Source organism: Diadema setosum, chromosome 14 (assembly GCF_964275005.1).
Source record: "Diadema setosum chromosome 14, eeDiaSeto1, whole genome shotgun sequence".
Lineage (NCBI taxonomy): Eukaryota > Metazoa > Echinodermata > Echinoidea > Diadematoida > Diadematidae > Diadema > Diadema setosum.
This window is the reverse complement of record NC_092698.1, coordinates 10,529,281-10,544,487: the sequence shown is the minus strand read 5'-3', so window position 1 is coordinate 10,544,487 and position 15,207 is coordinate 10,529,281. Positions and strand designations below refer to the sequence as shown.

The 15,207-nt window shown below is 39.7% G+C and overlaps 1 protein-coding gene across 2 annotated transcripts in view; it reads right to left on the bottom strand.

Moving 5' to 3' along the window:
• The window catches only part of LOC140237827 (carnosine N-methyltransferase-like), an 18,106-nt gene extending 2,899 nt beyond the window's left edge, over positions 1-15,207 (bottom strand). The window contains exons 1-8 of one of the 2 annotated variants that reach the window (XM_072317757.1): positions 15,072-15,207; positions 10,381-10,576; positions 9,566-9,732; positions 8,515-8,655; positions 7,664-7,842; positions 6,605-6,718; positions 2,664-2,767; positions 1,213-1,261 (exon numbers count right to left, since the gene is read on the bottom strand). In XM_072317757.1, the coding sequence (XP_072173858.1) occupies positions 1,247-1,261; positions 2,664-2,767; positions 6,605-6,718; positions 7,664-7,842; positions 8,515-8,655; positions 9,566-9,732; positions 10,381-10,576; positions 15,072-15,166 (1,011 nt within the window). In that variant the 5' untranslated portion in view covers positions 15,167-15,207 and the 3' untranslated portion in view covers positions 1,213-1,246. The remainder of the gene's footprint in view (positions 1-1,212; positions 1,262-2,663; positions 2,768-6,604; positions 6,719-7,663; positions 7,843-8,514; positions 8,656-9,565; positions 9,733-10,380; positions 10,577-15,071) is intronic. The other variant, XM_072317756.1, reaches the window with a different exon arrangement.

Here is a 15,207-nt window from a genome sequence, read left to right as displayed (position 1 = left end):
ATGAATGCTGCAATATCAGTAGAACACATCAGTGAAAGTTTGAGGAAAATTGGACAATCCGTTCAAAAGTTATGAAGTTTTGAAGTTTCTGCGCAGTCACTGCTGGATGAGAAGACTACTACAGTGTAAGATGTCACATGCGCAGAACGATTTAAGGAAAATATAAAGAGAATTCCATAAAATTTCATTGTTGGAAAAAAGTACACATTCCCTCGACTTGCTACTGACATATGTTAAGAGCAATATTATTCCCCCTACCTTCTGAAAGAGGCAAGTCAAGAGTTCTGTCATTATGCGAGAAAGTGAAAATATGTTGAATTTTCTTTATTCTTTCCTCATATTGTTCTACACACATGACATCACAAGCTATAGTAGTCTTTTCATCCAGCGATGGCAGCACTGATACTGCAAGAATTCATAACTTTTGAACAGATCGTCCAATTTTCCTCAAACTTTCAGTAATGTGTTCTACTGATATTGCTGCATTCACTCAATCCCTATGTATATGAAGGTGGACTTGCCCTTTAATTTGTGTTGTATATGTTGCTTGAAGGTTTGCATGGTGAAGTAAATGAGGGAGAAAGATTTGCGGTGACACCATGTGTATTATTATTATTATTATCATTATTTATTCGGCTTTCAATCACAAATACATTTTTCAAAATCAGAAAATTGTACATTGGAGTGGTAAGGGGGCACCAGGTTGGGTAGCCTGGGTCTGGAAAGAGCCAACTAAATGACTTAGGCCCTCAGGCCATCCTCCCCAACCCACCTGGTGCACTCAAAACAGTCAGTTTACAATATAAAAAATACAAATTTCATACAGGCATACATAAAAACAAAAACAAAACAACTGTTTCTTTGTAAGTGTCAATTTGAGATATGTGAACCTACCAATCTTTCTTATTCCATTCAGATATCAGAGGTCATTTTCTAAATAAAAAACTAAGAAAAAAATGACTACCGACATCAAAACCTATACTGCGTGTAAAAATGCATACAGTTAATGAACAATGTAAGAATTTGAAATTTCCATGTAAACTATATTCCCTTACAACATTTCATTTTAACTTCATTATATTTGGACAGATAACAAAACAGAACTGCGAGAGAGAGAGAGAGAGAGAGAGAGAGAAAGAGCGAAAGATAGAGAGAAAAATAATAAATTCATAGATAACTAAAACTATCTCTCAACGTGAGTAACACCCCTACCCAACACCCATGGAGACAGCTCAACCAGTAATGATCATCTGCATGTTTTCTATTGGAGAAAAAAAAAGAATACCATGGCAATGTACCGCTCAACATTGAACAAAATGTACACTCTGCTCACTGATAAAGCATGTAGTCACGTGTGCCATGTATTATCTCAATTCAAATGCTCATAACCCGAGTAAGGTTTTGGAATAAACAATGATTTTCATTAAGGAATGTTGTTACCATGGCAACACAATGTTTGACATGAAGATAAAAAATATGGGGGAAAAATGAAATTTGCACAACTACACAATATATTTCATAGCTGTCACATGTGCCAAAATTTAAATGAAATTGCTCAAATGCTGAGGGAGTTAAATAAATTCACAATAACATTATGATTTTCATTCAAAATATGCTGTTAACATGGATATAACACCGTATCATCGGCGAAGAGGGCAACTTTTGATGAAGCAATGACAGGAAGATCATTAATGAACATGTTGAAAAACAGGGGCCCAATAACACTTCCTTGGGGGATCCCGGATGGTTCAGGAGACCAGTCAGAGTGGACACCTCTATACAAAACTCGCAGCTCACGTCCGCAGAGGAAATCTTTTGCCCAGTGCCAGAGCTTTCCGGTGATATTGTACTGAGTGGAGAGCTTATGTAAGAGAATATCGTGAGGCATTTTGTCAAAAGCACGGGAAAAATCGAGGAACAGAACATCTACAGGTGAGGCATGTGGGCCCTCCAAAGAGTGAAGCCAGTCGTTCGTCAAGTGCAGTAATTGGGTAACACACGATTTCCCCCTCCTGAATCCGTGTTGGACAGTTGTAATCGGACATTTGTAATCGGACAGTAATCGGACAGTTTAAGGACTACTTAACCGTAGTCCTTAATCTCCATGATTTTCCAACCTTCAACTCCTCCCTCTTCCTCTTCCCTTCCATTTCATCTTTCTCCTCCTAACGATGTCCGAACATCTTACTTGATTCTCACTCTATTCTTCTTTACCACTCTCTCTATTCCTTTCTCTACTGTCTCCACTAGTGCAACTTCCCAACTTCCAGCCCATTACTGTCCCCCACTCTTCACTTTTTGCCCTCCTTGCAACACCCATATGTCGCTTCCCTCTTCAATTCTCCTCTTTCTAGGCTCTTCTTCTGCCAAACAATGATCCGGTTAAGGACTACATGCACATGGTGTCACTACAAATCTTTCTCCCTCAACATTAGGGTACTGTGATAGCACAAGTAAGCTTTTTCAGTTTATGAACAACCTATGTGTCAGGAAGAAATTTCTTCAATTCCACACCTCCCTATTTTTTTTTTTTTTTTTTTTTGTGATAAATGCTAAGCATCCCTATATGTCACATTGCAAATACAAAGCCCTTGACTGTCTCATATACCCTTCAAGCCAGACATGCTATCCCCCGCGAAAAAAAATAAGATTAAAAAACATACCTTCATGATGAAACCAATCTCGAGGATGACTTTGCGTAAAACATCATAGCTGATTTCTATGGATTCTTCATGGGGCATGTTCTCAAAATGATAGAGCAGAGGACCTGAAAGAAATGAAAACAAATGGAAGAAACAAGCCACAGGAGAACTTGATAATGTGGAAAAAAAACAAAGTGTTTCTCTGCTACTCCTAAGAATGATTCTCAAGGGTTTTCATGAAGACTCTAATGTCGATAACTCTCACTACTTTGTACACCAGTGTGGTGGTTTGGGAGTTGCACTTTTAGATATGAAATGCACATCAGGATCATCATGGTGCATTTCAGGGAGGCCCACAAGATTTACCCTGCCTGGAAGGTTACTCAGTTATAGGAGACATCCAACATATAGACAAGGATTGGCAAAGGAGGGAACATAGGGATTGCTCCATCTAAAGAGATTGAAAACCTATTCAGGGACTTATAACCAAACCCTAAGGCCCCAGCCACATATAAACACGGATCCTCAAGGATCTACACGGTGATCCGGGGAGATCCGGGGAGATCCGGGATACTTTCGACCACAATGAAGTGTCGATGAGCGTTGGTATGACTGTACACATGGTATCAACACTGCAGCTACATGGATAAGGCCAGAAGAGCGCGGGGTCTACACGGACAAACACGGCATCTACACGGATCAACACCGCAGCTACACGGCAGCTACACGAACCATCCTGGATTGCTCTGGGCAATCCCCGGATGACGCTGGATGTTTTTGAGCACCAAAAGTTGCTGTGTTGGCCTCCCGAATGTCCCCGGATCTACACAGACATACATGGATGTCCAAGGATATCCAAGGCGTCAACACGGATCTCTCCCCGGATCACCCCGGATCAGATCCGGGGTGGTCTGGGGTGATCCGGACATAAAGTTAGAATTTCTGTACATGTACATATATGATATTCCTACCAGCAACAACACAATCACCTTTAACATTACGACCGACACGGATGATTACTCAAAGCACTTTGAAAACATATATCTTCGTAGGGAATTTACAATCACAGCCATTTTCACAGCATCACCATCCTAGAGTGACTTATGAGTGCACATTTCATGCACAAAATAACTCATTATAGGCCCTACATATTACAGTCAAACCTATTTATAGCGGTCACCCAATGGAGACGGGAAAAGTAGCTGCTATTGACGGGGTCTTGAAACTGGCTTTTCTCTTGGGGGATTATTTTTAGTGGTCATATACAGCAGGAGGCCACTATAGACAGGTGGAGGGTTTGACTAATTGAACAAATGCATGCAACAATCTTTAGAATTGTATGAAATGCACAAATTAATTTCATCTATTATGCTAAAATATCATCTAAAACCATACGGTCTTGCAGTAACAATTTGAAAGTTGCCTAACCCATTTGATAGTCCAGTTCAGAGACTCCAACTCTCCCGCCGAAAGCCAATTTTTGCAAAATCTCCCGTTCTCCCGCATGAGATTTAATTTCTCCTGCGCTGGCTCTGTGTCTCCCCTTGGAAAGTATTTCTTACTTATTGCCATTGTATGTTGAAAAATAAGCCTTAGATAGCACGAGAGAGCATCTTGAACCCTACAGGTTCCAGGGCCCAAGCGGGCCCTGGACCCCGACTGCAAGAAACTTCATGCTTCACGCTCATGATTTGCGCGAAGCGCACATCAGCTTGGAGTCTCCCGTTTTCTACGGGTTTCACGCGGGAGAATCTCCAGATCAGAAAGTGCTTGGGGTTGGAGTCTCTGCAGGTTGCTCACGTAATTTCGCCGGATTTTTTTTGAGAGTATCAAAATCATACATTTTTGGAAAACTTATTCTACAAGAAATCAGGAAAACAATGTTTCTATTTGCACCGATACCTATAGATGGCCGCCATCTTGGATTTTTCTAAAATGGCTGCCATGCAGGTTTTCTTCAATATATCAGCTTCTAAATAACCTAAAAACTTGATTTTGACAGCAAAACCACCATTGCACCAAATATGAGTTCCATTGCTTAAAAATTTTGAAAGACGTTCATTCACTCAACAAGATTTTCAAGAAAATATACTGTTACCATGGCAACGCCTTGGCGGGTAAAAATGTAAATATGTCTTGCATAACTACACCTATAGATCATTATGCATACCAAATTTTAAATAAATTTCTTAAATACTGTGGAAGTAGTTCACTCCACAAGGCTGTGGGAAAAATTTTGGTTACCATGGCAATGCTTTCTCCAACAAAAAACAAACAAACACATGTCCTGCACATCTACACCTCAGTGTCATCATATTGCATACCAAATTTGAGTTCAATTGCTTCAAAACTGTGGATGTAGTTCACTCCACAAGATTTTCAAGGAAATACGCCATTACCATGGCAATGCCTCATCGCATACAAATAAAACTGCCTCGCATAACTACATTTATAGATCGTTACACATACCAAATTTGAAATAAACTGCTTAAATACTGTGGAAGTAGTTCACTCCAAAAGGTTTTCGGAAAAATCTTGGTTACCATGGCAATGCTTTCTCCGACAAACACAAACAAGAGACCCGCGGGTCAGGCACTCACCTGAGTATCGCAAGTTCACCTTTCACGCAGTCACTAATCTAAATTATTCACAGCTCTACTAAAATTTGACCATGCATTCTCAAGTAGAAGATGAAAATGTACAATAAGGGCCCAAATTTTTAAAGATTCCTCCATTTGGGGGGATTGGGGCCCCCTGGGGCCCTCTAAGTGGGGCATGGTGCCCATTTTGATAAATTGAGATCCTGACCCCCTAGGGATGCTACCTGCCAAGTTTGACAAAAATCCATCATGAGGTTTTCAGAAAGAAGATGAAAATGTACAATTCAGACCCCCAAGAGGGGCACCCCTGGATCTGCTATGAACAAACTTGAAACTATAGTCATTAATGTACTCACTCATAGTATTATCTTAGCTCTATAACTTCTGATTCTAGAGAAGATACTTAAAGATTCCTTCATTTTTTTTTTTTTTTTGGGGGGGGTTGGGCCCCCCTGGGTGCCCCCTGGGTGGGGCATGGTGCTCATTTTCACAAGTTGAGATCCTAACCCCCTAGGGATGCTACCTGCCAAGATTGGTGAAAATGGGTCATGGGGTTCTCAAGAAGAAAATGAAAATGTACAATTTAGGCCTCATTTAGGCCTCACCCCCCTCCCTGGGTCCCAAGGGGGGGGGGGGGGGGGCACCCCTGATTCTGCCATGAACAAACTTGAAACTACAGTCATCAATGTACTAAATCATAGTATTAACTTAGCTCTATCACTTCTGGTTCTAGAGAAGAAGATTTTTACAGATTCCTTAATTTTGGGGGGTTTGGGCCCCTCTGGGGCCCCCTGGGTGGGGCATGGTGCCCATTTTAAGAAATTGAGTTCCTAACCCCCTAGGGATGCTACCTGCCAAGTTTGATGAAAATCGGTCTTGGGGTTTTCAAGAAGAAGATGAAAATGTAAAAAGTTTATGCACGACGCACAACGCACAACGGACGCCGGACGAAGGGCAATCGCAATAGCTCACTTGAGCCTTTGGCTCAGGTGAGCTAAAAAACATATCTTGCACATCTACAACTCAATGTCATTATGTAACTCAAGTTTCATCAATACACCAACTCCTTTAGATATCCCCACAAAAAGAAGTCACAAACTGTGAGGTCTGGACTTCTTGGGGGCCATTCTCTATGGAGTTGAAGACCAACAGTTCTCTCCAGGAATGTCTCCTGCAACCAAGCCCTTAACTGCGGGAGCAAGGTGTGGTGTTGCTCCGTCTTGCATGAAAACAGCATGCGCGATATCTTCTCCTATCAAAGCTTGGAGTTCTGGGAGAAATTGGTCTTGCAGCATTTGGAGATATGTTTCTCCATTCACATTCCTGTCAAAGTGTAGAGTCTATGACCATACTTTCACTCACCTAGGTTTATCCAATGACCTCCTGGTTTCAGGATGTGATAGATCTTGTCAACATACGCCAGGATGTTGTGAGCTGTGTCTATGAAATATGACGTCGCTACACAGTCCCACGAGGCTGAAGACAGAAGAAATTACAAGTCAGCCTTCTCATCTTATTCAACAGTACGACTAAAAATGAGAAACAGTGCAAACGATAACTACTCATCATAAATTGATTCTGTTCTAGGGGTTAGATCTAGAGCAGAGTTGTGAAAAAATACACATTGCAATATCAGTGACTTTTCACAAAACAAAACGGCCGAGTACAATGCAAACTACATGGCAGTCACATGACTGAAATGGCTATTTAAAAATTCCTATGATACGTGGCTTATTGACATTTTATACGGCCACGATGATATTGCAATGAATCACACTGAAACTATATTTGTTTCCTTAAAAGTATCTTTTTGCTTGTGTAGGTCAACCAGATCTTTGTGTATGAGAGGATAGTATAAACAATTCCCTAAAATAACTGTTTTTAAGGATTGATTTTTGAAAATTGATGCAAAAACCCATAATCTCTGTGTGTGCAGACACACAGAAAAAGAAGTAAGTGTCATGACCTGCATAACAAAGTGAAATTCAGTCCATCTCAATTGTTTTTAACCCTAGCAACGACTTCCTTCACACAATGTGTGTGAATAGCATGAGCGTAAAAAATCAATTTCTTTAATCCCATGATCCAACACGCTACACCAAGTCAGGGGTGAGGGACCGGTGCCTGCAGTCATGCTCAGTCATTGTGTAGGCATGCACAGTTTGCAGATTGAAAGTGCTTTGCTTGCAGCTGAGTGATTTATTTATTCTTTTTTTTTTTTTTTTTGTTCAAAGCATTTTTTTTTTGGTTTATTTTTTTTAGGGGAGGGGCTATGTGTAAATAGCAGAGAATCAAACTGATTTTTTTGCATTGCAATCCAAGGACCTATAATTCATGTGTGTGAAAAGGTCTTCTATCTTACTATCTCAAAACTGTTTCACCCAACAGTGGACTTGTCACTACAGCAACAAGCCTTATTACCTTCCTCTGTGTAGACTTCCAGGAAATCACCTGCTACCATGGAGAACTGGGCTTTGGGTGAGAGCAGTGAAGGGTTGATGTCGGGGAACTGTATGGGTCTGATTTGGTTGGCTGCACATTTGTTATTACTGAAGTAGAGTATCCATGGATACAGAGTAAACATGTCAAGTTCCATGGATCTGTGAGAACAAATTATACAAACTTGGGTGAGAAATTACACAAAAATATATGAACACAGATGGATGCAATAATGTATACTCTCTGAACCTTCAAGTACATTCACTGATTATTTGGTGAATGAGTAGAACAAGATCTTCCTAAAAGCAGAGATAGACATGTTTTTCTAGGACATATTAAATGTGCACAACACTTTTATGTAGATTCCAAATTTCTGCTCCTGATTAGTATAATGCCTCCATACATGTTTCTATGGCCAAGTCCATTCCTTCATATCACACACACAACCCTGAACTAGTTATGACTTGACCTTATATGTACACAGAACAGATGGGCAATCTATCTAACAATAAAGTAACCTAAAATATTTCTTTTTTTTTTAATGTGCCCCTTTGATGTCACAATCAGATAGAAATATAACATTTAAATTGCTGTCTGATTTGCTTGTGGTTTCTCTGAATCCTTGCTTGTTTCCACATACCAGTAATACATCTTACTTTGGCTAACATCCTCTCAGAACTCTAAAACAGAATACAAAGTCAAAAAGTGCATGCTGAATCACACAATACCATGCAATACACATTGATGCAAAACACCCCTCTTAAAGGAGATGTACGGCAGGTGTTACGCTTATTAACTACACTAAGAGATTCATTACAACAGCTTCATGATACCTGTTTAAGACGAAGTGGGATGCTATCAGCATGAAGAGACTGAACTCATTACCCTGGCAACGGTAACCTCTTGATGCAATTTCAAATGCCAGACGGCCCAATCCTGCACCAGGTATCAGTACATTTACTTCTGGAGGATTGCTGGAGAAAACCACAACAAAACATATTAGCCATAAGTACTACCATATGTAATTTCACTCAACACTGCAAGAGAAAAATCAAATCTGTCATTATATTCAGTACAAAGCAAAAAAAAATATGGGGTGATCTTGAAAACGTTTATATGGACATTACGTAATTATGAGATGGGAAATATCTGTTAACAGCCATAAGTATGTAATTTCACACAACACTTCAAGAGAAAATCAAACTTTCATTACATTCAATACAAAGCAAGCAAATAGCAACCCCAAGAGCATGTTGTTGTTTAAAAGGTACCGGTACTGTAATCATGTTAGTATTACTATGAAACTACCTTCACTGTTGCATTATAAATTCATGTTTTATATTATTGCCTTGTGATGACATTCACACAAGGTGAATACTGAATGAATGCTGAAAGACATAGATCCCTTCCTTGATCTGCATGGTGTAATATTTTGGTGTCTTGGTATGAGACACAGCTTGGAGATAGTAGAACTCAGAAGAAGTGCAAGCAACAAGAATTAGAAAACTAAGTGTCACTGTTTCTGTATTCTTTGGGTTTATCTATAAATAGTTAGCTTTGATTGTATTATAGCCCTACCCGGTGCAGTGGTTGATGATGTTACGAAGACTTCATTGGGTACAGTGGCAGATGGACAATGGAACATGTGTTAGCATGGAAATGATAATGGGAGAGAAGGAGGACAGGACGTAGGTGGGCTTGGTAATGACAGAGTAATCTCATTTGGTGGTACGTGGATGCAACACAAAGCAGCCTCACTACTGTTGTATTAGTGATATCAAATGCACTGTCTACAATAAGATGGGAGTTTGTGCCAAAGAAAACTGCATCAGTATAGTCTACGAGCTACAACTGGATTTACAAGCAGTGTGGACTAACACTGACCATTTTGACTTTGGATACAAATGTTCGATTTCCTCTACGATGGGCTTGTAGCAAGCATCTCTCTCCTCCTTGCCACCTGAGCTCCAGTCTCGGAAAAACTGCTTTAAGGTGGTGACAACTTTCTCCATGTCGAAATTATTGACTGCTTTTGGCTGATTAGAGTCTCCCTGGAATGATGACGAATGGATGAAAGACTACATAATTACACAGCATACTTCGGGAAAGTTATGCCCTTGAAATATGGAACTAATAAACTCAAATACATATCATTACAACATTACAAAATCATATCCCACAAAAGTTAACACTATGACAAATAACACCTGGAGAAAAAGACACGTATCAATCAGACTGTATACTCTGGCCAAACATCCCTACGGCAACTGCTCACATAAACAGTTTGTGACATATGTTTCATGGAAAATTAAACAAACATAGCAAATATCCCTATGACAAATACATAGAAGTGATTATCTCTTGGACAATCAAAACCTCTTGAAACTCCCTGAGATAAGTGACCTGGACAAATATACCTAAAACAAATAAACAAGATGAATATCCCTATGATAAAAATATCCATGGCAGACAAAACCAGACAATCATCTCTAGCACTACCAAAAATGGGTGAATCTATGAAGGACAAATAATACTGGAACTGAAAGAGACATTGCAACCCTTTCTATACTATTTGCTTATATCATCTCACAAGTTAAAAAAAAATAATAAAACAAAACAAGTGCACATGTTTCAATACCTAGTGGGTAGATATTATGAATGATAATACATTATTCAATTTCACCATGGTAGATGCTTACATTGATGTGTGAATCCCTGTTTTCAAACATATCTTCTGTGCCTTCTAGCATGGTCTTGATGACCTCTGAATTATGTGCAATGCAATTCCTGATCTGGTCCAAGTGGGGTAGGAAGTCTGGAAGCAGATCTTTGTGTCGCTTTGAAAGTTCATTGTAATACTGCTGGGCTCGATTCACTCGTCCAGTTGCATATGTCCTTGAAAGAAGAAGAAAAAGAAAAAAAACAACAACATATACACAATCACAGCATACAATTTTAAACTGTATATATAGAACACTGTCTATTACACCAGGGAGTTCAATATACAGCGAAACCTTGTCATGTAGACCAAGATACACATACACCCACAGCAGCTGTCGTACGTACTGTCTGTGTGCTAAGTTTTGGAAAATCAATGGTTTGAAATTACAATTAAAAGAAGTGCACAGTGGTAAATTTGTCTTGTCAAATGCATGCCATGATGCAGACACTGTTTTGGCCATCTCTGGAAGTAGAGAATAAAAGAAAAACAAGGAAAAGTAGAAATTATGTGGTGCGTAATATATGTCCCCGCCAGAAGTAGCATTTTGTAGCAAATGTACAATATAGGTCAAAAATCAAGGTCAACGGTCAAAGAAGTCAAAGGTCAAAATTCTGTGTAGAAGTTTTGAAGCCCTCACCTAGTGCCATCACATAAAGCAAACAGAATCGAAATCGGGTTAGAAACGGCGAAGGAGTAGCATTTTGTAACCAATGTACAATATAGGTAAAAAATCAAGGTCAAAGGTCAAAGAAGTCAAAGGTCAAAATTCTGTGTAGAAGTTTTGAAGCCCTCACCTAGTGCCATCACATAAAGCAAACGGAATCGAAATCGGGTTAGAAATGGCGAAGGAGTAGCATTTTGTAGCCAATGTACAATATACATTGTGTACGTCAAAAATCAAGGTCAACGGTCAAAGAAGTCAAAGGTCAAAATTCTGTGTAGAAGTTTTGAAGCCCTCACCTAGTGCCATCACATAAAGCAAACGGAATCGAAATCGGGTTAGAAATGGCGAAGGAGTAGCATTTTGTAGCAAAATGTACAATATAGGTCAGAAATCAAGGTCAAAGGTCAAAGAAGTCAAAGGTCAAAATTCTGTGTAGCAATTTTGAAGCCCTCACCTAGTGCCATCATATAAAGCAAACGGAATCGAAACTGGGTTAGAAATGGCGAAGGAGTAGCATTTTGTATCAAAATGTACAATACAGGTCAAAAATCAAGGTCAAAGGTCAAGAAGTCAAAGGTCAAAATTCTGTGTAGAAGTTTTGAAGCCCTCACCTAGAGCCATCACATAAAGCAAACGGAATCGAAATCGGGTTAGAAATGGCGAAGGAGTAGCATTTTGTAGCAAAATGTACAATATAGGTCAAAGGTCACAAATGAAATTCTGTGTAAAAGTTTCAAAGCTGCCTTGTAGTGCTATCATATAAAGCAAACAGAATCAATATTGGCTCATAAATGACAGAGAAGTAGCAAATTGAAGATTTTGATCACACACGGACGCACAGACAGACAGACACACACACATACGGAACCCGTTTCATAGTCCCCTGCTTGAACTCGTTCGGCGGGGACCATAAACTAGAGAAGCACTCGGATAGCTCAGACCTCCGCAAAGCAGCTCATTTCCATCACTGATTTTGTTCTTCCATGGAGATCAGTGATTTCCACCCAAACTTATGCATGCTGAAAGTCGTCTGATTTCCCAATATAGAAGCCTTTTGTTACATCATCAACCTCCAGCTGTGCGATGCGCCTCACCCTCGCAGAAACTAGAGCATGCACTTTTTTGTGCGCATGCAAACCTCAAAGATGTGCAGCTTAAACTCCCAAGTTCATTGACCCTACATGCCAAAATATCAAAAATCCTTCATAAAATCCACAAATATTACCGGATCTCTACCTAAATTTGATCATCTGTTCCTTGTATCATTTTCAATCTTTCCTGTAAGTTTTATCCAAATCCGTTTGCTACTTTTTTGAGTTATTTTGCACACAGATGAACAAACAAACACCAGAGAAAACATAACCTCCTCCCTTGTCAGGTTTGTTTTAATTTCTGTATTAGCCCAAAATTAAAGACCAAACATATCAAAATGTGAAGAATACCAACATTCCTGCTCTACATCCAGTTGCTGAACGGACTTTGATGAGAAGCAATGTACAAGTAGAAGTATGCATTCATACTAATCAGCTGTATAACAGCTGGATGTCTTGAAACAATATTATATTGAAATAGTCATATCCTTTTCTTCATTGGATTTGTCTTCATGTAGACATTTAATGCTAATTGGTTGAATTAATTGGATCAGAATCTGGATCTGTTTTGGATTGATATGCTGAAAAACTCTATCTAAGTATCTAAGCACTGTGTGACGGGGATAAATGCTTAATAGTTAAACACATTAATCATCCGGTCTACTTTTGCTGCATGAATCAGTCTACTACAGTACAGTGGTGCTGGCAGAGGTGGCATGATTGAGCGACCGAGCTGAATGGTACCTAGTAGTAGACCTAAAGCAAGCCGCCCATAATTTGATCATAACACCGTCCAAAATTTGACCACCAGCCACATAAACCCATACTTTTTTTTTTTTTTTTTTTTTTTTTTGCGCGGTTGAATATTGGCACAGGTAACACCTTGGTGCAGATTTTAATACCAGTAATAGGACAAGGTATATCTACCTCCCTATGATCCTTGGCTTGATACAATGACAAGATAGATCTATTCTAATTTAAATTTATGTTTACACTACAGTACAGTAGTACACTCTGTATGATTAATCTTAACTGCGACCAGCAGCCCCAACGTACAACGTACAGTGTTGGGGCTGCGCCGTTTTGGCCTCGATATTTTAATGTTGTACCAAACGGGTGCCGTTCCGGCGCTGTATTTCCTTAATTTTTCAACAAAAACTACTGGGAATACTTACATGGGTGGACTAAACCTAAATGATTCACATCGGCGACTGTTTGATGCATTTCATTGCTTATGACGCAGAAAATGCTGTCTTATAAGGCAAATATCTTCAGCTCACCGATGCTCACTAAAACTCACAATCACTTGCACATGCGCACACAATGCATTCAGTGCAGTGCATTGACAGCTGTATTACTCGCTACATGATGCATATTCACGATGCGATGATGCATTATTCATATCCTTTTGCGTCCGTAACGTTGACGTCAATATTTACGCATGCGTAGATGCGTACTGATGGATATACACGTTCAAAATAGCAGCAAAGCTCTCCACTAGGGCAGACCGCCTACTCCTAAAAAATGTGGAAAATTATGCAGTTTCCAGATAAATTGATGAGAAGGATCAGGGCAATGGGGTAGTGTATATTTCATTTTATATTGTCACTGTGTTTATGATGGACATTTAGCCATGGTTTATTTGTGAAGTTGCCGTATATGTGGCAATAGGGAGTTGTTCGTGATTCTCACTTGAACGAAACTGCGGGGTAGCCGCCAGGACCCCGCCGCAGGCGGGTCTCCGGGGCTAGATTAATCTATCACTTTGTTGTATATTTGATTCTATACTATACAGACATTCTAATTAGGTAGCTGCTAGAGTGTAAATTCAAATCAGAACCTCCAGGTGAATGCTTTAATATTTAATACGCTAGGGAAGTCATGGAAGTAGACACCTAGCTACTATACTAGCTAGTTGATCTGACCTAGACTATCTCTGTGAGCTCACTAGTCATTTGTAATTTGGCTGCTGTTGAGTGAACATCACAACCAACTTCACTTGCACAAAGGATGAAAATTCACCATTTAGTGTGCAACAACCACCTGCTAATCTCCAGCTGGAAATCGAGTTTGTGTTGTTTGAGGTCATGAAGATCAAAGGCTTTTTGCAGAGCTTATTTTACTGGTCTTTGTAATTTGTTGCCCTGTTTAAATTTACTTTGAATTTTTAGAAGTGACAGGCTGCATTTTTCAAACATGATATCCATACAAGGCTATGAATTATTCGTTTAATAGCTTCAGTGTGTCAAAGAATACTGTCTGTACCAATCATGGCGCTGTACTAATTACGCTTACGGGCTTGGGGCCCGGCCGGCCTGGCACCTGAACGTTAATGATGCAGATGTTCCATTGTCCCTTTGAAAACATAAAATCGTGTTTAAATATTTAGTCGTCACGATGATTTAATGAGTACCATCAATAGGCTTAGCTTATTATTGGCTAGCCAGTTGCTTTTCGTATAGGCCTAGTAAATTTAGGCCCTATAGTATTAAAATTTAGCATGGACCATGGTAAAAATAAAATATGTCTAGCATAGCCATAGGCCCGCCCCTAGTCTAGATTTGAGACAGAAAGATCCATCTGTCCGGAGGAGTCTTTTACTTTTATGACGTTATTGCTCTCCTCCGTAGACATAGAGTCTATATGGAGGGGATCCGTCAAGCCAGACGCAGTCTCCGCGGAACATTTCCCCGACGACCAGATACAGACCGATCTTTCGGTCAAAGTCTGTCTGTTGTCAGTTGTCACTGTTGTGTCTGTAAATTATGTTTTGTTTGCTCGATGCAAATAACTAACACATTTATGAGTATGTGGGACTATACATATCGACGATCTCTGTAGCGAAAAATTAATTGAATTCTGCAATAGAAGCCTCAGTGTTTTAATTTGTCTTACTTAAGTTGGAAAACTTACTTATAATAGTTGAAAGCTGCTATGATTCTTAGGAAATGTTCTCGTTCGAGCTCGCTGTCAGGCTTGTCACCACTAGAAATTGCTTGGTTAGCCATGCCTGCGCTCGAGGACGATATTCCTTCGGCCAATACTGCAC